This window comes from Chiloscyllium punctatum, chromosome 25 (assembly GCF_047496795.1).
Source record: "Chiloscyllium punctatum isolate Juve2018m chromosome 25, sChiPun1.3, whole genome shotgun sequence".
Taxonomy (NCBI): domain Eukaryota; kingdom Metazoa; phylum Chordata; class Chondrichthyes; order Orectolobiformes; family Hemiscylliidae; genus Chiloscyllium; species Chiloscyllium punctatum.
Genome location: NC_092763.1, coordinates 58294669 through 58316895, shown reverse-complemented (window position 1 = coordinate 58316895; position 22227 = coordinate 58294669). Strand labels below are relative to the sequence as shown.

Genomic DNA, 22227 nt, shown 5'->3' with positions numbered 1-22227 from the left:
CATTTGGCCCAACTAGTCCACACCGACCCTCTGAAGAGTAACCCACCCAGACCTATTTCCTCTGACTAATGCACCTCGCACTTTGGGCAATTTAGCATAGCCAATTCACCTAACCTGCACATCTTTGGATTGTGAGACAAAACTGGAACACCCAAAGGAAACCCACACAAACACAGGGAGAATGTGCAAACTCCACACAGACAGTCACCCAAGGCAAGAATTGAATCCAGGTCCCTGGTGCTGTGAGGCAGCAGTACTAACCACTGAGCCACTGTGCCACCCCATTGTACTGAAAGGATATTGCACTGGGGGAGGTGCAGTCATTTGGATGAGATGTCAAGGCCCAGTCTGCCCTCACAGAGGAATGTACAGGATATAATTGCACTACTTCGAAGAAAAATGGGATAATTGCACTACTTCGAAGAAAAATGGGATGGGAGGGTGGTAATCCCTGATATCCGAGCAAATGCTTATCCTTGAATAAAAATAATTAGAAAACAACTATCTGGTCATTATTACACTGTTGTTTATTGAAGATGGCTGTGCAGAAATTGACTGCCATATTTCCTATGTTGCAACATTGATGACTATTAGAACCCTTGCTGAGTTTTCAAAACCTTAATTAGGCATAAAACACTTTGGAACATTTGGAGGTCATAACAGCTTTTTGCAAGTTTTTGTTTCTGTCACCTTTGGCAAACTCACAGCAAAATGGTTTTGCAATTACTTTTAGCCAGAATCTCAATCATGCATTGGGAAAAATATCATGTATAGCTGTCAGATCTCATCCTATTTGGCTGGCTTTGCAACTTTTCAAGTAAAATTCATAATTCAGGGTAAATTTGTTGAAGACAAAGCTGAGGCTGCTGCTTTGTTGATTGTGGTGAGACAGTGTGTTTCAATAACTTGAGAAAGAAAATCTTCAGTAGGCTATTTGGCCTTTTGAGCCTGCTCGACAATTCAACAAGACCATCGCTGACCTTCTAACTTCCTGCATGGTTGCTGGATGCTTTAATTATTTTAGTACCCAATAATCTATTGACCTGACTTGAATATACTCAATACTGAACTTTTGTATGCTACCTTTAAATAAAGATGAGGGAAAGTTAGTGAAGTAAAAACAGGACTTTTTAAAAAGTGAACTCATTAAAAAGTAGGATTTGTGGAAGAATCAAATGGATGGACTTTACCAGGACACCTCCGGTGCTGGGAAAGCATTCACTTTTGCAGATAGTTTCACAGACTTTTCTCCATCCATTACTTTCAAAAGGTTGCTTGTTTTTACCCTTGCTCTAATGAAAGGCTTATCTGCAATCAGAATAGAAAAATAAAACTATTAGGAAACTAGTGAAATGATATAAAATCATACTGAATAAATACAGTTTAGATCAAAACCAGTTTTACTTCGATGCAAGTGAGGTTGAATTGACATTGTCATTTTATGGTTTATGCTGACGTTATGTGGGACACCCAGACAAACCTCAGGAATTCGAGAGATTTACATTTCGTTTTATAGTAATTTGCAAAAATCCTTTTTCTTCTTTTCAGCAAAATGCATCAAAGTGTCTTCAATATAAAGACGTAAAAGTGTACTGAGGAATTGAATTTTTAAAATAATTCATCTTAAATGTTAACGTATTGAAAGTGAAGATGATGTATCTATATCAAATCAGCAGTAATCTCCATGTTAAAATGAAAGCAAAATACTGTGAATGCTGGATATCTGAGCAAGAAATAGGAAGTGCTGGAAAAACTCAGCAGGTCTGGTGGCACCTGTGGTATGAGAAATAAAGTTAATGATTTCTGCTGAGTCAGGTTGATGCCGGAGTCCTGTAAAATGGTGGTGGCTACCTGATCCCAGGATTCTTGACTCCATTTTTGTGTTTTCCAATTTTTAGGAGTGTCTTTTAGGAGTGTGGTTGGTTTTAGTTGTGAGTTTGCACCTCCCACCCCCAATTTTGCTGACCCCATTGTGCAAGTCTTACTTCACTGTCTTTTTAATAGAGTCGGGACAGACTTTTTAAGGATCATGGTTCATGGCACATCAGAGGGTATTTGACCAGATTCTCCATGGGGGAATCTTTTGAAAGGCAAGGACAAAACGTTCTCTTTATGTTCCCCCGTGTCAAAGTATGCTCTGTCCAGCCCTTCCCTTGGCTTCTTATGCTCCCCATGCCAAGGTTAATATTCAAACATGATCCATGATCCATCATAAATCCCATGTGAAGCCATGGCACTTACATACCCTTTCATCTTCCATACATTGCATTTTTTAAAAAAAAGTCTATTATAACATTTCACTGCATAACAAAATTTTTTTAAAAAGGGAACTTCCCACAACATTAAAAACATTGCATTTTAATTTAAAAGGTTCACTGTGTCCTAATGTCAGTGTCAATCATCCAGACTCTTTAAATCTCAAATCACAAGGCACTTGTAACACTTGTGTAAATAAATATTGAGAAATTGTCAGGGATCAGACAGCTGGAGCTATCAAGCAGAAGCTCAGATGTTTCAACAAGCTAATGGATGTCAGGGTTGTAAACCAAGACAACATCATGAGGCTTGGTTGACAGCCCAGACAACTGTTGGAGAGTTTAAACAGCTCTACTCCAGCATGATTGACAGCTTCAGCTGTCTGATTTCTAGGCTGTCACCTGGTCAAGAATGAAAATACTGCCCACAATTTGAGTGGAGTGTGGCTCTTCCCCAGAGAGTTCTACACCTCTGGTATTTTGTTTCTGTTTCTCTATCCACAGTAGCTGCCAGACTTGTTGAGAATTTCCAGCAATTGGAGCTGTTCCAACATGATGATGAAACTGACAGTAGATGTGAACCCAGGCAGATGGGTGGACATGCCCCCAACCAATAAGTCGACATTGAATAAACATATATTTCGCTATATTTTCCACAGATTCCATTTTGCCTGGAATTTTCTTTTTCTTTCTCGTTAATTTATGTTACCCATTGTAAATACATCTTTTAAATAGGTTATTGAACTTTACAATCTACAGTTTCCAGCTTGAGGTTGGGGGATGAGTGGTTATCTTGTGGGAAGCTGTACCACTGCTCAGTTGGACTTCCCATTGGACTTCAATCTGCCCCGAACTCTCTCCAATTTTATGGTGGAACAGGTGAGGTCTAGGCTGACACTCTGGCCTTTTCCCAATCAAGGCCCAAAAGTGGCCAATCACTGATCACTTATAGTGACCATACTTGCTGTGGTGAAAAGATCACTGATCTTCAAATTTGGAAAGATACGCTATCCAACACAAAGAAAAAAAGTGGACTTAAAATATTTCAGTCAATAAAGCTATAGTTGGCTACAACACAATTTGAAAAATGCTGATTTTAAGCCAAGTAAGGATTTTTCATAATTAAGATAGCTCCATCGATCCTGCAAATTTATCCAGAACTTATACAGTAATAGAGTCATAGAGCAAGAAACAGACCCTTCGCTCCAACTTGTCTATGCCGACCAGATATCCCAACCTAATCTAATCCCATTTGCCAGCACTTGGCCCGGATCCCTCTAAACACTTCCTATTCATATACCCATCCAGACACCTCTTAAATGTTATAATTATACCAGCCTCCACCACTTCCTCTGGCAGCTCATTCCATACACGCACCACCCTCTGTGTGAAAAAGTTGCCCTTAGGTCCCCTTTATATCTTTCCCCTCTCACCTAAACCTATGCCCTCTAGTTCTGGACTCCCCTAGGGAAAAGACCTTGTCTATTTGTCCTATCCATGCCCCTCATGATTTTGTAAACCTCTATAAGGTCACCCCTCAGCCTTTGACGGTGCAGGGAAAACAGCCCCAGTCTATTCAGCTTATCCCTATAGCTTAAATCCTCCAACCCTGACAACATCCTTGTAAATCTTTTCTGAACACTTTCAGGTTTCACAACATCATTCCGATAGGAAGGGGACCAGAATTGCACGCAATATTCCACAAGTGGCCTAATCAGTGTTCTGTACAGTCACAACATGACCTCCTTTACTCAATGCTCTGACCAATAAACTGATGTGTGTTTCAATTTTATATTTAGAGTGTTGCTTGATTCAAACCCTGAATGCATACTACATGTGGTACCTCTTAGGGTCTTAGTGATCTATCACTAAACTAAATGTTGTCCTTTAGCAACACCATCCACAAGCATAGTGTGTAAACTGCTGACACTCACTCGTACTCCATTACTACCTCTCAACTCCCTCATTGTTTCTAATTAGTTGTATTATTTGTCTCAGTTCGAACACAGAATTACCAACATTTACTCTAGGTAAATGTTCAGAAAACTTAAGCCATTGACTTTGGGCCCTTTTGAAACTTCAAAAATAGCCATCAACTCCATCCCTTTCCCTGGCACCAAACTCATAGCTGAACCAGACTGTTCATTATTAAGTCAGCTTATTTCCACTTCCATAACATTGAGCAATTTTACCCCACCTTGGTTATTGTGATATTAAAATCCTTATCAAGGCCTTTCTTACCTTATTCAATTAAAATATGTTTTAATTGAGCTTCCCATCATTGGTCTTATGTAAATTTGCTCATTGTAAGCTCTGCTGCCTTTGTCCTGATTCATAGTTAGTCCAGTTCACCCATCAGCCCTTTGCTCGCTGTGGTGCCCAGTCAACCTGAACTTCAAACTTTGAATCTTCTAGCCATTTTTTTCAAATGACGTTTCCTTCCTGTCTTTGTAAGCTTCTCCAACTCTACAGGTCATTAGAATCCTTGCATCCTCCAAATCTATATGATTCCTAATTTTTACAATTGCCAAAGCTGAGTCTCTGGAATTCCCTTCTTCCTTTCCTCTCTCCCCACTCTCCTGTTTTAAGACATTCCTTAAAACATACCACTTTTTCCAAAATTTTAATCTTGTGTCCTTAAAGCTCCTTATGCGGTTTGGTGTCAAATTGTTGCCCGTGAAGTTCCTTGCGGATGTTTTGCTGTATAACGTCAAGCTGTTGTTTTGTTCTTATTATATTGACTGCCTCTAATAACAAGTTGCGAAATTGAACTGAAGTCATTCAAAATAATACAAAAGAATAAAGTAAGTAGACAAGCTGCCTTGAGTCTTTAGAAGATATAGAAAATTATTGCAGTAGCAAATTCCCCAAATCTGAATGAGATTGAAGAATAGATTTAGTTTGTAATGTTAGCTTATTGTATACCCAGTAATCAGGACACAACTATCCGATATGGTGCAGGTTGACTTTCTGCACTCCTATAAATGCTATCCCAGGTCATATAAATGAAATGTGTTAATAGCTCTACAATAGCTTACCATAGACAGTAACGGTAGTCCAGTTTTGCAACATATTTTTATTCAATACTTGGCATTTGTAAGTTCCTTCATCAGTTCGTTGAATGTCTTCCAGAGTTAGAATACTGTAAAACACAGTTGTGATTTCACGTGCTTTGTAAATAATGGTTTTCCGATTAGACTGTGAATAAATAAAAAAAAATTATGCTTTGCAATTCTGCTTTCCAATACAAAACAAGAGTTCCTTACCTGAACAACACCTTTAAAAACACTAATTTAAGCCAATCATTGGCTTCCTATCTGTGCCACTTATTAAACAGTGAAGTATCAACTGATATTCAATTACTTTTAATTGTTGCTTTTGAACACTTAAACATTCCCCTGAAAATGAGTATTGCATGGTACTGTGGTACATAATTACCTCATGTCTATTGGTTCTGGTGCAGGCAATGTGCCAGCTAAATGCTGCTTGCCAAATTGCAGCAAGTCTTAAATGAAGAAGCATTTTGCCTGGAGTAGGAGCTGAAAGTGGTTGGGAGAGAAAAACTGAGCAGAAACAAGAGTGAATGAAGGTTCGAAGGAGGAGTAAATGTTTCTCCAAGTTTCTCTGTCACTGTTATAGATGTCTTTGCAGCGAAGGTGGTAGGGAGGAGCATTGTGACCTATGCATAGGAGTCAGGAGGCTATCCAGGCAAACCTTGCAAAGGCAATGCAACCAGATAGGGGTCATTGTCAGCACAAGAAGTCAAGCCCCAAAGACCTGGATGTCGTGCCACAAAATAAATCAATGACTTTACAAAAGTGGTTAAGGTCACGAAGGTATCTTCAAGTGCTGTATCATATCAACAGCCATCAGCGGTTTCGTACTCATTCAATATACTTCATCTGTATTCACTCACCTATCAACAAATCTCTAAGAATCAGAAAGTGTACATCATATTCAGAACTTCACTTATCCCTCACACACTTAGCATTGCTACCAGCCTCAAATCCACATCCTGCAGCTTGCACTTGTGACAGGATATTTGGCATGACAGCAACATCAGCCAAAAAAGTATACCACACTTACTGACATATCTCCCAAACTGATACATGAGTGGACAATTGCACCCAGAACTGATGGAAGGCCTGCAAAATGACCAAAGTCATGAGTTTGCTTTGCCTATTTCCCTCTGGAAAGAGAAAGTGAGACATATTCCACTCTCTTGGAATACAGAGCTCTATGGACAGCCTTTATACCCCAGTGGATGATAAACTGGAACATGTTGCAAATATTATCAGTTCTAGTCCAGAAAAAGAATAGCATCTAGTAATCTATAACCATGGTCACCATCATAGCTACTGGAAATGCTATAACCTACTCTAAGATTGCAGATTTGGCTGTTGTAGTTGGAAAATTTCAATTAGGAGATCCTCAGTGAAATCCTCTTATTCATCATTTCATACTGAGGTTCAGACAGGAGAGTTGATCCTTGTATACCCTGGGCAAACATAACCTCCTGCAGAGAAAACATATTCAACTTCCCCTTCTTCCTCTTCCAGCAGTTTTTCCAGGTTTGTCTCACTTCTGATCCTTCTTCCTGAAATGCTATGATCCAAGGGGAATGTATTCAGGTATGTCCATGTCAGGGAACAAGTGGCAGCATAATTGAAGTCAGGACAAAGTCCTTCAGCAAATGCTTTCTGTTGACCTAGCAAGTTTAAACAACTTGAGAAACTACTGGATACTACAAAAACAGAACTGACAACTGACAGAAATCTTTCAGCAAGAAAGCAGCTTATTCAGTTAATTCATTTAACAGCATTGTTGGGAGAGACTTCCTGCTACTGAATAAATGTTCAGCTGTGTGAGTATCAGAGACATTGTCAGTTAGACCATTGTGCTCCAAACTGGCTGTGTGCTTTCCTCAAATTAGTGTTATTCATTGGTTAACATCATGTTTGCCTCCTCTATGTTCACCTGGTGAATGTTCCCTTATTGACCTCCTCAAAAAAATGACATTAAGTGCATCTTGTACCACAAATATGAATATACAGTACCCTTCCTTCTTTATGGTCTGATAAACTTATCAGTACAAATTCTAGTAACATGAGAAAGACTTCTGATAACAAAATTGAATTAAAGTTTGGACAAGTATACGGTTTTTAGATTGCTTAGAACTGAAGATTTTTTAACTCAGAAATTAGTGTTGACCTTGGTAGTGAATGAAAGTTCAACATGTTCATACGGCATTCCTTTGATATTTTGGTGCAGGTATGAACACGATTATTTAAAATGGATTATCTGTTCACTGAACTACCAGACATAAGAATGTCAAACAGACATGTTAAAGTATTAGTCTATAAGTTGCACTGGCAATACGTTTGAAACTTTAGTGTCAAAATATTAATAAAAGCTTTTAGAAAATCTCGCTAATGTACATCAAGACAACCAAAGTCAGAACTTACTGCTTTGCCGGGATACTCCCACTGAAATTCAGGTCTGGCATTCAAAGGCATTTTTGCTGTGCATTTGATGGACAGTGTATCTCCAGACAACACCTTGATTTTTTCACTGGTATTAAGGTGCACAGAGTTTACCCCTTCAACTGAGAATAAAAGGTAAAATATAATCTACTGCAATGAACATTGTTAATAAAACACAATAATCAAACAGTTGATCATAGGTCAAAACACAAATGCCAAAGTAGTAATGCAGTGTTCTCTACTTTGACTATAGTGACAGATTGACACATCAAGTTCTTATTATACTGCTATAGTTAATTTAATTGATTAAACTGAAAATGAGACACTGGACATGAATTATATATATAAACTGGAGATTCACTCATGCCTTATAAACAGGAGCAGACTGAAACTGTTTCACACATTGGGAGGTACATGTTTGTAAAGTGTATCTCTCTAAATAAATGCTTATAAAAGTGTGAAATGATTGGCTCTAGTCCTATCTTTAACCAACTTGCTTTCCAGACATTGACATTTTTCATGGTGAACTTTGTAGTCACCAAGGTGAAGGGGGTTTTCTAAGAGTCATAAACTACTTTTCTATGTGTTTCAAGCATGTTCACATTCAGGTTGTTTTTAAGCAAAGTTCATGAGTTAAAATGGTTTTCCTTCAGTCTGCATCATGAATGTGCTTTTATCCAAACTTCAAAGGGAATTTCCTAATGTCAGTACAGCATTGCTGTTATTCTGGCAATGTATCATTTCGGAAAACTAAAAGCCCTTCTCTTCCTCTTTATGCTACTGTTATTGTGTGGCTACCTCATGAAACCTAGCTGAGCAGCTGAAGTACATATTGTAAGCAGCACCTAAGGTTGAGAAGATTGAGAACTGACCTGTGATACCTAAATGAAGAATGGCAGTTAAAATCAACCAAACTCATGCTAATGGAACAACTGACCATTCATTTTGATTTCCTACAGAGGGTTGAAATCAATTCAGAAAGAAAGAAAACACTTACCTTCCTTGGATATCATAAAACAAGATTCAAAATGTTGTTTATTGACCATGGTTTTGCATCGCAACATGCCAGGAATATATTCCAGGTTTCGAAGAATAAAACCTTGCTTAGGATCCCATTTGTTATCTATTCCATCGATTTCAAAGATTGAATGGTCCTGTATCAGACAGAAATTATCATTGGTTACATTCATACACGTTATAAGCATTATCTCTCAAAGGTTATGTTAGGATATCCACTATAAAGTTGTAATGTCTTAATGTTTCAATATTTTTAATCAAATAAAAAGAAAGAGGAAATATAAAAAGTTCCAAACTTCATTTGATGCTCAGTTTAATTGCAGCATTGTGACAAGTGAGAATGTTTCTTCCTTTGAAACTAGAATTCATAAATGCAGATTATAGTTAAAGGTTCACTCTTTGAAAATGGAGATGGCAACAACTTTTTTCTTCTCAGGAGTCACTAGTGTTAGGAATTCTCTTCTACAGTTTACAGCCAGGATGTAGTCATTGAATATATTCAAAGTTGAGTTAGACATATTTTATGTTCACTGTGCAGTCGAGGATTATGGAATACATGCAATAAATGAAGTTAAGGCCACAATCAAGCCAGCATAATCTCATAAATTGGCAGAGAGGTTTCAAGGGACCAAATGGTGTATTCTCCTTTTTCTTATGTGGGACCTTGTCGAACACCTTATGAAAATACGAGTAAAACACATCCACTGGCTCCGTCTTATGCATTCTACTTGGTATATTCTCAAAACATTTCAGCAGATTGGTCAAGCACAACTTCCCTTTCATAAACCTGATTGTGTCCTGTCATTATCATCCAAGTGCTCTGCTCTTACCTCTTTTATAATGGACTCTATCATTTTTCCCACTACTAATGCCAAACTAACTGGTCTATAACCTGGTGTTGTGTGATTTTTAACTTCATACTTGGCACACCCTGCATTACTTGAGGACAACTTAAGGTGGAGCTTCAGGAAGTAAATGGAGTATTTTTGGAGGTGCTGGTGTTGGACTGGGTTGTGCAAAGTTAAAAATCATACAACACCAGATTTTGGTCCAACAGGTTTATTTGGAAGCACAAGCATTTGGAGCACTGCTCCTTCATCAGGTGGTTGTCACTTGAGAATGTAACTTCAAGAAAGATTTACATATGAAAGAACTGAAATCAATGTGCCCATTCTAAAAGATGAGAGACTTAACAAACAATCCAGATCTTTTTCAATATATAATTTCAGTTACATCACACTGTAAACTTTTGCTATAAAGTCTGTGTCCTACAATTGTATACTCCACAACCACCTGATGAAGGAGCAGCACTCCAAAGTTAGTGCTTCCAAATAAACCCGTTGCACTATAACCTGGTGTTGTGTGATTTTTAACTTCATACTTGGCACACCCTGCAGTACTTGAAGGTGAGGACAACTTAAGATGGAGCTTCAGGAAGTAAATGGAATATTTTTAATAATTTGAGTTTGGAAAATTACCTGGAGGGGTGTCTTTTGCTTGCTGTGTAGGTTCAGAAAAAGAAACTTTGCATGCGTCATAGATGGATGTAGGTATGTTTATGTGCACTCCTGTGTAACCATGAACATGATATTTCATACAGATATCCTGCTCTGAGTTCATTTAAATACCTGCTTTACTCAGTGACACGAATTATTTCTGAATGGCCAGGCCACCATTGTCAAGTTAACCATTGTACTGAAATGCTGCTATACCAGAAAACAGATGGTTTGATCAGCCAAAAGTCTTGGCTATAATGTAAAAACAAATCTGAACAGAATTATATAAGTTTAAAGAAAACAGTCACATTTTAACCAACCTCTTTTTGTTTTAATTTGAAATGAGGGTGCAAACGTAGATATTTTATTTTGCCCTTTCTTGAAAAATGAATAAAAAATAGGATATTTTCATTATTTGCTTTTATAATGTTTCTGCAAGTAACTGGAAGAAACTTGTTTGTATTCTACCAAGATTAGAATGGCTGACACATTTAGAATTTTTAGTGAAAACAAAGAAATTTAAAATAGAAAAAAATTAACTGAATTTAAACTTGTTTGTTTCTCTTACAGATGTTTCCAATTTAATGTAACTGAGTTTCTGCTTAGCACACTTAATTTCAGGATTTTTATTCATATCTTCACATCATTTCCATAGCTTCCTTTAAACTTGAGTAATGGAAATATAATCCAGAATATCACTTTCTGACAGTACCTTTTCAGATATACACGTACTCAAAAGCAGTTGATCCAACCATTCACAATTCAAAACTATACAATTATGAAACAATCACAAAATTATCTTGATTGCACTTATAGTTTGGATAGGCAATTGTGGTTGCTGAAATCTTTAGATCGGTAAAATGAGAGCTGGAAAGTGAAATTGGGAAGCATAGTTATTGATCCATAAATATGCAGGCTGAATGGTCTCCATCATGCTCTGTTTGTATATACTTTTCTCTTGCATGGCCATCCAACAAATAACATGAGGGGAATCAAAGCTAAACAATGAAAAGTTGGGTCCTGAGCTCCCAAACAAGGATAAATCCGTGCAGTCAGAACTGAAGGGAAATATTTTCAAGAGAACATGGACTATTCTATGAATAAATATGAAGATATCTGTGAACTATGTTTTTTGATATGTTAAAAGTCTATTTCAATGTAATTTCTTCTGATACTGATGCGGATAGGACAGATAAGACCATAGAATAACAGAAAATTGTTTCTAGGTCATTCTGGTATAACACGTGTTTCATCAACATGATTTGGCTGTAACGTGTTTGCCGAATTGTGGATGATATTTGGATAATGTGAACTTTCTACTGAATGCGTATAGCGATTTTCTTGAGCAATCTTCTACAGCACTATTTTCAACAGTGATTTCCCATAGCTCAGTTTTCTACTGCACATGGTTGCAGAGGAATACAATTAATACGTTATAGCAGAACCACCTGTAAGTGAATGAGATGGTTTGGCCCAACGTGAATATCTGAACAAGCATTCATGCATAGTCCCACATCTCATGCATTTTTCCACAACATTGTCAGTATTTTGTGCTAGAAACCAGTTGCCAAAGTATTTTGAGTGATTTCATTGATTCCTTTTCTCTGTCGCATTGGTTGTTTTGCAGGAGCACTTTGTGAATTTTTGAATCAACGTGGAAAGTAGGAAGCAAACTACCAATTTGTAATTTTTGCATATGCTTCAATTGTTTATCAGTACATTTGTAAGCTTTTTAGTTCAAATTGGTAATTTCTAATAAATATGACATTTGAACCAACCAGGCGCATGTCTGGCAGACACTTAGACAAGCAAACATTTACATGATACGTTCTGGTCTGATATTTTAAAAGATTTGATAAATTGATACTTCATGAAGGCACAGACTTCCACTTTATAAGAGGATTGTTTCAGGTTTCCTAAGAATCCTATGTTGAAAAATAGAGCAAGAACAAGTGGGCTTATTGTTGGTATCAAATTTACATTCAGGAACTGTTTAATAATGCAATCCTATTAATAATTTGCATTGTGCAAAGTTGACCTTTTTTCAAGTTATTCTTATCCAGTTATGTTAATTGAAATATAGAGAATACAGTTGAAATGAAAACTAATAATTCATTATTATGGAATGACGAGAACATTGATAAATTTGGATTACAGATTTACGGAATATTATGTACATAACTTTGTTTTATTCTCCATCTGGTTGATTTGATTAACAGTTTCATATTTTGTTTTACTTAGGTGTTCGCACACCTCCATACAACCATGTCATAGTGAATCTACATTAGCACTTAAACCATCAGCATGTGTCACAGTTTTTTACAAACTTCTGGCATCTCCAGGCATACCAACTGGTACATTATTCAAACAGAATTCAAGTTTGGTCAGTCATTGTCTATGTTGTGCACTGTCTTGGATTTAAGGTTTACTCAGTTAAATCTCTTGATTTGTAAAGGAAGTGACTGAACTAATTCAATCAGATGACATATTGGCTGGGAACCACAAGCAGTCTTCATATTAGACCAAATCCAATAACTTCCTAGATCATGATGAATAACACAAAATTAGCCTCTACCGCCCCCCCTCCCCCACAAAATAGCAACCAAGTAAAACTGCAATCGATACCCAACTAAAGTTCTAACTCTCAGTCTTACACTTTGCATTTTACAAATCACATGATTCTACTGCAGCAATACACAGTCCTCATTACTCGAAGATTTGTTCGCTTTCTACTAACTTATCACTGAAATATTATATTCTATTCAAATAAAGTCAAGCGTTCAGCTAAGAATTAGTTATATTAATTCGAAATCTATTTTGTACATCTGATATTATTGCGAATAAATTATCACCCCATCCTCATTTAATGCTTGTTAATTTTCTACATGACTACTCAAGTGCTACATTTATTGCCAAGTTGTACAGACCATTTTCATCAATGCCATCTTCCCCTATTATCACTCAAAAAATCTATATCACATTACCCATGGCTTACTAACATAATATACTCTTTTTGTTTCTGCCACTGATTTCAGTTACTGGAAATAAAAATTGCGAGGCTATTGGTTTACAACAAAAAAGCGCTTGCTGAATAAATATGGGAAGATAAAGCTAAATATATCAAGTGCTTCTTTACAAATCAGGGTTTATTATCAAGAAGCAAAGGTACACAAGTGAAAAACTTTCGGTTGCCTGCTTAGGATTAGCAGTCATCAATTGTTAAATTGATGCATGAGAGGCAATACATATCTGAATATCAAAATGTAATGAATAGTGGGTTCCCTCTTTATGATAAAATTAATTTCCTGTCACATTAAAAAGTGCTGAATTTTTTGTTATTTTATTTTGCCAAAAGAGGGACAGTTTATGCCCTATTATGATTCAAAAATATGTTGGACATCAAAATAAACAACTTTCATAAAAGATACATCATTGCTGAAAAGATAGTTGACAGAATAATGACCCAATCTGACACTGGTTCTTTTTTGATGGGTTTTCATTATTCTTTCAACAGCTGTGCATGGTAAACCATGGGGAACAATAAGCAAACAATCTGGATGCACAGCAGAGTGCCTGCTTAAATCAATGAATCCTGTAGCACTGCAAGTCACTTTGGAATAGATTCATATTAGTTCCGAAGATAATGAGAAAGCTATTTCCATTTCCAATAATTACACATCTTTACAAACTAAGTTGCCCACCTAAAAAAAAGTCGTAGAACATCCTGGCAAGTTTTACTCCTGGTCGATGTTTATAAGGTGCCAATCTGACTGCAATAAGAGGGTACTGAATAGTTGCCTGCAGGGTATATTGGATGGACTTTTGCCCATTCTGTCCCCATTGGTTTCAAGACAAATAGCAGTGATAGGGTTTTGGGATTGACTTGTGAAATGGAAGAGTGAGAGCTCAGGGCAGATGAACTCCTGAAACACTCCTGAACACACAATGGAATTTCTTCCTGAGACTTGTACACTCAATCTGGTGTAGTGTAAAAGGAATGCTGCACTGCAGAACATCTCTGCTAATTGAAATCATCTTAATTAGATGTAGAAACTTCTACTTTAAAGAAAAGCAAGAGAGATCCCCCAGTATTCCAGACATTCACTATCTCTCAACTACCATTACTGAAAGTTTAGACAAATTACTTAGTCATGTGTCACATTATTGTTTTTAGAAATTTGCTATGTACAAATTGCCTGTCATATTTATCTTTCTGTACCTTCACATACATTAAACATTGCCTGTAAAGCATTGTGCAACGTCAAAGGTGATGTAAGGTGTTATAGAAAAGCTATTCTTTTTGATTCCTGGAATGACCTCGTCATCTTTCCCACCAGCTGCTGACTTGCTGTAGCTTGGCAGGACAGCTGTGATGTAAACGCTGTTTAGGGACCAGTTAAAATGACAGTGTGGGGCCTTGGGCATAAAATAACCCTGCCGTGTATAAATTTGTCAAACCCCATTGACTTCATGAGGATACCTCATTCAGCTTGCAGAGTTATGATGTCTATAATGGCAAGTGTTCAATCTTCAATAGGTAATTCAGTTGGTTACAGGCCAGGCAAATCAGGTTCAAATCCACCAGTTTGGTCCATCACTCCACTCCCCCAAGTCCCACCAAAAATTTGCCAGAAATGGCACAATTTGTCAATAAGGGGTAGTCCGTGTCAGACTGTAAAGTACTTGTTCCATGGAGGCATAAGCATTTAGTAGTATGACAACAGACTGAAGTGTTCTAGTCATGGAGGATTTAGATTAAATTAGATTCCCGACAGTATGGAAACAGGTTATTTGGCCCAACTAGTTCATACCAACCTTCCGAAGAGCAACCACCCAGACCCATTCCCCTACCTAATGCACATATCAGTATCGGCAATTTAGCATGGCCAATTCACCTGACCTGCACATCTTTGGATTGTGGGAGAAAACCGGAGCACCTGGAGGAAATCCACACAGACACAGGGAGAATGCGCAAACTCCACACAGACAGTCATCCAAGGCTGGAATTGAATCTGGGTCCCTGGCACTGTGAGGCAGCAGTGCTAACCACTGACCCACTGTACCACCCCATTTACTCCTACTCAAATAATTTAAAAAGACATTTTATAAGATTCCTTTAGTGCAATATAAGATGGAAATCTTGTCCATTTTGTGAGAGTTTGCTATGTAATGAGGGATGGATTGAAATTAAATAAGATGGAAGAAAATTGCATCAACTGCATAATAAATTATTTGAATGAGTCTGACAAAATGGAACTCACTATTCTGCCACTGGTGACTGCATGCTCCACATGGCTAACACTTTCCAGTTCATTGGCTTCAGGCCAGTACATTTATCTGGCTCATGGGCTGAATCAGCCAACAGGAAATTAGAATCAAAGGGGAGATTTAATTTGCTCTTTCTGACCCCAGGAAAATAATTTATTACTCACAGTTTCTGAACATCTTCCACTTCATCACCTAGTCATCCTTCTAAAGTACAATTGGTGCTTATGCGTGTCAGAGGACATCAATTTGCATGCATATTGAAGCTTCTGTAGCAAGGTACAGGGTCTGCCAAATATGGTAGCAGTAAGTGGTGCCTCGCAGTTTGAACCCTGCCACAGGCAATTACTGCAGGGTGTTCCATGGCAAGATTGAACCTTGTATCTCTTGGGTAATAACTAGTGATTAGCTGAGCTGGATTCTTAAACAGTCTTGCTTTCTATCAGCACTGCAATCTATATCAACCCACCCACCAAAATAAATTCATTCACTGAGCTTTTGAAAGGTTGTTGTAGTGGTTGTAACAAAGTTAGCCTGGTGGACCACATAGGTAATGAGTTCCCTGACCGGAGCTGTTAATCTGGTCCAGTTAGGGAGCCCTCGCCTGAGAGATAAAAAGAAGAGTGTCAGACATCCTGTTTGTTCTGAGAACTGGCTTTTGAGGGAGCTGGATCAAGGTGAAGGACTCTCCACTCAGAAATAAAGGGAAACATGGTGACAGGATATTAGCGTCTATGGAGTTATTTCAGTTTTCGTTTGTAGATGTGGTGTGGGAACAGGTCTAACTTTCTTCTCGCACAAACAGCTCACAAGTTTATTAAAAACCAGTCACACCTTTGAATAACTAAAAACCGAAAGAACTGTGGATGCTGTGAATCAGAAACAAAATCAGAAGTTGCTGGAAAAGCTCAGCACGTGTGGGAGAATGCGTGAAGAGAAATCAAAGGTACACTTTGCACGGTGACCTTCCTCAGAATTGATGGTAGCTAGGAAAATGTTGGTTTAGATGCAGAAGATAGGGTGGGGGAAGGAGGTAAGGAACAAACGATAGACAGACTCAGTCTTTTCTCTCCTGGTCCAGTCCCTGCCCACATACATTAATGATTCCTCTGACGCTCTACACCAGTTTCAGAATTTTCAGTTTGCGGATTCCAGCAGCCTCCTCTTTACCCTGGATGTGCAATCCCTTTACACATCCATCCCCCACCAGGATTGTCTCAGGACTCTCTACTTCTTCCTGGAGCAAAGGCCTGAACCATTTCTACCAACTACCACCCTCCTCCGCTTGGCCGAGCTCATCCTCACCCTCAACAACTTTTTTTTAACTCTTCTCATTTTCTTCAGGTCAGAGGGGTAGCCATGAGTACCCGTATGGGCCCTAGTTATGCCTATCCCTCCATGGGATACATGGAACATTCCTTGTTCCAGTCCTATTCTGGCCCCCACCCACAACTCTTTCTCCAATATATCGATGATATCATCATTGCTGCTTCCCTCACTCATCCGGAATTGGAAAAAGCTCATTGATTTTGCTTTCAATTTCAAACCTCACTCTCATTTCCATCTGGCCTATCTCTGACTTGTTCCCCTTCCCTTCCTCGACGTCTCTGTTTCCATTTCAAGGGATAGACTGGCCACTAATATCCACTATAAATCCACCAACTCTCCCACCTACCAGGACTATACATCTTCGCACCCTATTTCCTGTAAAGATTCCATTCTATTCTCCCAGTTCCTCCATCTTCATTGCATATGTTCCGATGAGGCCAACTTTGACAATGGAGTCTCAAAAATGTCCACCTTCTTCTTCAACCAAGGATTCCCCAGCACCGTTGTTGTCAGGGCCTTCAACTGGGTCTGACCCATCTCCTACACTTTCGCCATCACTCCCTCTCTTCACTCTGCAACAGCGATAATGTCCCCCTTGTCTTCACCTACCATCTCACCAGCATCTCGTCCTAAAGATTATCAGCCACCATTTTTGCCACCTCCAGTAAGATGCCATCACCAGACACAAGTTCCCTTCCCGCCTTTGTCTATCTTTTGCAGGGACCATCCCACTGGCCAACTCTTCCTTCATTCCCAGCAGCTCCCCACAGCCCCACGGCACCTTTCCCTGCTACCTCCGAAGGTGTAACACCTGTCCATTTACCTCTTCCTTTCTCAGTATCCAAGGGCCCAAACATAACTTTCTGGTAAAACAATGCTTAACCTACATTTCACACAATCTAGTCTACTTCATTCGCTGCTCACAATGTCATCTCCTGTATATTGGGGAAACGAAGCTTAGACTGGGTGACCACATTCTGTCCACAAAAAAGACCCTGAGCCTCCAGTTGCCTGCCACTTTAACACACCACACTGTTCCCTGGCCAACATCTCTGTCTCAGGCATGCTGTAGTTCTCCATTGAAGCTCTGTGGAAGCTGGAGCAAGAACACTTCATTTTCTATCTGGGGACTCTGCAGCTGTCTGGACTCAATATTGAGTTCACTAATCTTCGGGCCTGAACTCCTCTATTCCCTAGCCCCCTACCCCACAAACCAGGTCTTGTTATCACATAGTCTGCCATTACACACTGCCTATTGTTAGTCACTAACAGTCCCTATTAACAGTTATTCACCTTCCCAGCTAGATCATTATTGATTCCTTTGACTGTTCTTCTCTCTCTTTTGGCTCTGTCCCTTCCTATTGTTTACTCCTTACCTCCTCCCCACGCCTTTGAGAAAAGCTATTTTTGAAGAGCTGAAGCCATGTAGTTTTCACATGAAAGCTTTTCTGGAGGCTGAGCCATTTTCTGTTATCTGCCAAATTTATTTAGATGATCTCATCATCAACATTCAACAAAATGGATGCTATTTCAATTCGGAGTTTTAGATTTGGATTCCAATTAGATATAGGAATTCGGAGGAAGACTTAGATTTGGCTTGCAGGATTGGCCATTTTTCTTTATTTATGCCTAAAGTTATTCCAGGCTCGGTGCCTATGAGCAGAAACAGACCTCTATACCTCAGTCAAATTGTAGCCCTTCATTGAATATTAGGTCCCTGTGGGTTTTTTGTCATTCATGGGTTGCGGGGGCCCCCAGCATTTATTGCCCACACCTAATTATCAATCACATTGCTGTGGGTGTGGAGTCACATGTAGGCCAGACCGGTCAGAGATGGCAGTTTCCTTCTCTAAAGGACATTAGTGAACCAGATGGGTTTCTCCAACAATCGACAATGGATTCAAGGTCATCATTAGACTCTTAATTCCAGATATACGTGTGTGTGTGTGTGTGTGTGTGTGTGTGTTGGATGTGGTATGAGATGTCCTGCTTTATAATGTCATCATATCCTCCTCCATTACACCCATAGAAGCAACTTACAGCAGAAATCCCCCACTTTAAAATGATCAATAGTAGATGACAAAAATGCAACTTATCTGGTTCTGGTGGAGGTAATTCTTATGCAAGCTGGGGTCAGCTAACTTACAAAGATGGGGAGTCATATCCAACACTGTTCATTGTTGTGATTTACAGTGCTGAACGGGCACCAGGCAATATTATCGGCATTACTTCTCAATACTTTGGGAAATATTCACAAAAGGAAAAGGTCAGTAGAACATAAACACAGTTTCCTGCTTTCCTGGAATAGAAGTTCGTAAAACTTTAAGGCTTGACGGAGGATGTTTGTAAATGGGACTACAAAACTCTCCTGTCGCTTCCTCTTACGAAGCAGGAAGCAGACAGCTTGTCTCTGCAGCATTCAGACAGTGGGACCTGGGAATCAGCTCAAATGTATCAATTACTCAGATACAAGCTGCCACAGAAGAGGTAGAACATAATGACAGTAGTTTAAGAACAAATATTATGATACATATTAATCACGTTTAAAAATATTTTCTGTCATTTGCTGTACAGGTCAGAAGACAGCCATTCCATCTCATGGACATTTATGACGTCAGTACTGTACTTTGGCCAGAATTGTAGTAAGTTTCCCCCCTGTAACTATCTCCCAACATCAATAAATATTTGAAGCCCTATTCAGATGCCTGGGAAAAAAAAAGGAAATGTTAAAAATGCTAAGAATTAATATCTAGGTGGGATGGGGTTGTTGATGCCATTAAAAAAGGCACCAATCCTGCATGGATTGCAATAGGATAATTATGCATTTGCTAATTAAATCAATTGAAAGGTGGTGGGGCATTGTTAGGGAATGATTTGAAATAGGAATGGTGTGGAAACATTTCAATAAATTGGGGAATATAACAGGGTGAGGCTGATACATGTAGCACAAGGAGTTCTGACTGGGGGAATAATGAATTACTTATAGGAATATGGAATAACAAGAGATCAGTTTGACATGTGTGCAGGGAATGGGGAGCAATTGGTTGAGATGGATTCAGGTTTTCAAAATCTTATGGAGTGTGTGGAATTGGGAATGAAGTACATTATAAATTTTAATGAACCGAGTTGACCCAATGGGGAAAGTTCTGATGCGGCTGCATCGGAGAAGATTGTTTCTCAAGAGAAAGAGGGATCAATCATTGCGACATCATTTTTCATAGCGATCGATTAAGAGCTTTCATTGACAAATGGGAAGTTCTACTTAATGTGGATAGAAGTGAAATGACGAGAACATGGACAGAGAGTAGGATCTTGTCTATAGGTCTATTGCACTGTGTGTAGAAATAATTAACATTGCAAAGAAATAAAGACTTGCATTTATATAGTACCTTTCAGTGTCTGAGGACAACTGCATGTCTTACAGCGAATAGATTATATTCTGAAAAGTAACCACTTTCATTTGTGGATACAAAGAACAGCCAATGACCACATAAGAAACGACAAATAGCAATTAATTAGTTTTGATAGTCTTGCTTGAGGGCAGGATGTTAACTAAGAAGTGCTGCCATAAAATTTTGTTTGTCGTCACATGTAGGTGAGATTTCAAATTAATGTTTCAAACAAAAGATGTCTCATCAAACACTAGACTAGAGTTACTTGAAGTGTTATGCTGATCACTATACCCTTTTGAAATGATGTGATAATTTGGAGAAAACACTCACAGGCACCAGCATTGGTATTTTGATATAGCATTGAAAAGAGTGTGCAGAAATGAAAAATACCAATCTGAAGAGAATAAAGGAAACTATCAGTATATTCAAAATTGTAGAGGATTATAGGTAGCTTGAAAACCTTGTTTTCTGTAATCATAAACTTTATAAGAAGTTTGAATTCAAGTTCAGAAAAGAGGAAGTGAACAATGCTGAGATTTCATTGTTACTCTCAGAGGTTGGTGAATACATGGAACAGCTTGTGTCTCTCAGGGGACACTGGAGGTGAAAAATGTTGGCAAAGTTTAGAAGGAACCTGATAGAAATTTGGCAGAGTGAGGGATTGAGCAGTAAAGGATTGAAAAGTATGACAGAGATTGTGGTGCACCTCATTTTTCAAATGTTCACATAGCCGTGGGACTACAACAATCTTTCCCAGCTTCGTACATTCCAATGCTTTCAAATAATCAGAATTCACAACTAATTTATTTGCATAATCAATGCATAAAATCAGAGATTTTATCATATTAAATATCTATTCTTTCTCAATGTAAAGTTTGCATTATATTGTAATTTCTCCTCTTTGTTTGCATTTCCTCTTCTCCAGACCTAAAGATGATGGCACGTCAGAATAGTTCATCATGAGCATATTCAGCCCACCACAACATTGTACACGAGCTTAGATAGTGAGTGTTACAAAGCTCCTTGACTATAGAAGGCATTACAATGAAGCCCAATCATGTTCACACCCACATTATCCACCTGGGGTGATTGCCTAGAGGAGGAAGGGTTCCCTCCTCTAGACAAGGGAATTGAGGCCAATTCTAATCACCGTTGTCAACTCTTAAGTGTTATTAGCTATGTGCTTGTGATAAAACAATGAATTTGACTGAAATTGTCAGACCATAGCTGAGATATGGACCATATAATGTTTATGGATTCTTTTCTTCTTTTGTCCATTCAGTTTCTATCTTTGTCCCTGTATCTGCTGCTCCCATTTTTTTCTTACTATTTTATCTACTTCCTTCACAACTCACTGGGCTGATGGATTTGTAGTTACTTTCTCCTGCTATAGAATGAGATTATGAAAATACAGCCATGGAAGCAGAAGGATCCCACCATTCATTGTGCTAGTGAATGTTCTCCATTAATACCACAGGGCCCAGTATTTAATAGAAGTATTCACAAATACCTATGAATTTTGGGGCCTATTCAACACCTTATTTTCTCCCAACCTTCAGACAGTCAAATTAAGAAAAATCTTAGGCATTGTGAATATATGTATGCATGACAACATAACACAAACTCTTGCCCGACTCGGGCGAGGTGGCATATCAGATTTATAGTCCCATCTCATTTGCCAATTCAGAGTTCAGTTAAATTAGTACAGACTATGAACCATGAAACTTTGTGTTTCCCAGGGACAAATATTAGAATGTTACAATTTCAAAAAGGTTGTTATTTTCCCAGTGGATAACAACTTGAGGGTAATCACAAAGCAAAATGTTAAGTGGTATAAAACAATCTACATTTCTAGAGAAACAGTTAATGTTAGAAATCTGGAATAAAATCAGAAAATGTCAAAATTACATAGTCTGGATTTGAAAAGAGGAATGGCAGATAATGATTTAGTCCACACCCAATCTGTTATTATTCTTTAATCTTTTTTTAA

At 38.4% G+C, this 22227-nt stretch overlaps 1 protein-coding gene across 2 annotated transcripts in view; it reads right to left on the bottom strand.

Annotated features, from left to right (window-relative positions):
• kdrl (kinase insert domain receptor like) overlaps window positions 1–22227 on the bottom strand; it is a 210341-nt gene that overhangs the window by 111313 nt on the left and 76801 nt on the right. For both annotated transcript variants that reach the window (XM_072595317.1, XM_072595318.1), the window contains exons 5-8: window positions 8736–8892; window positions 7721–7860; window positions 5294–5453; window positions 1191–1308 (exon numbers count right to left, since the gene is read on the bottom strand). In XM_072595317.1, the coding sequence (XP_072451418.1) occupies window positions 1191–1308; window positions 5294–5453; window positions 7721–7860; window positions 8736–8892 (575 nt within the window). The remainder of the gene's footprint in view (window positions 1–1190; window positions 1309–5293; window positions 5454–7720; window positions 7861–8735; window positions 8893–22227) is intronic.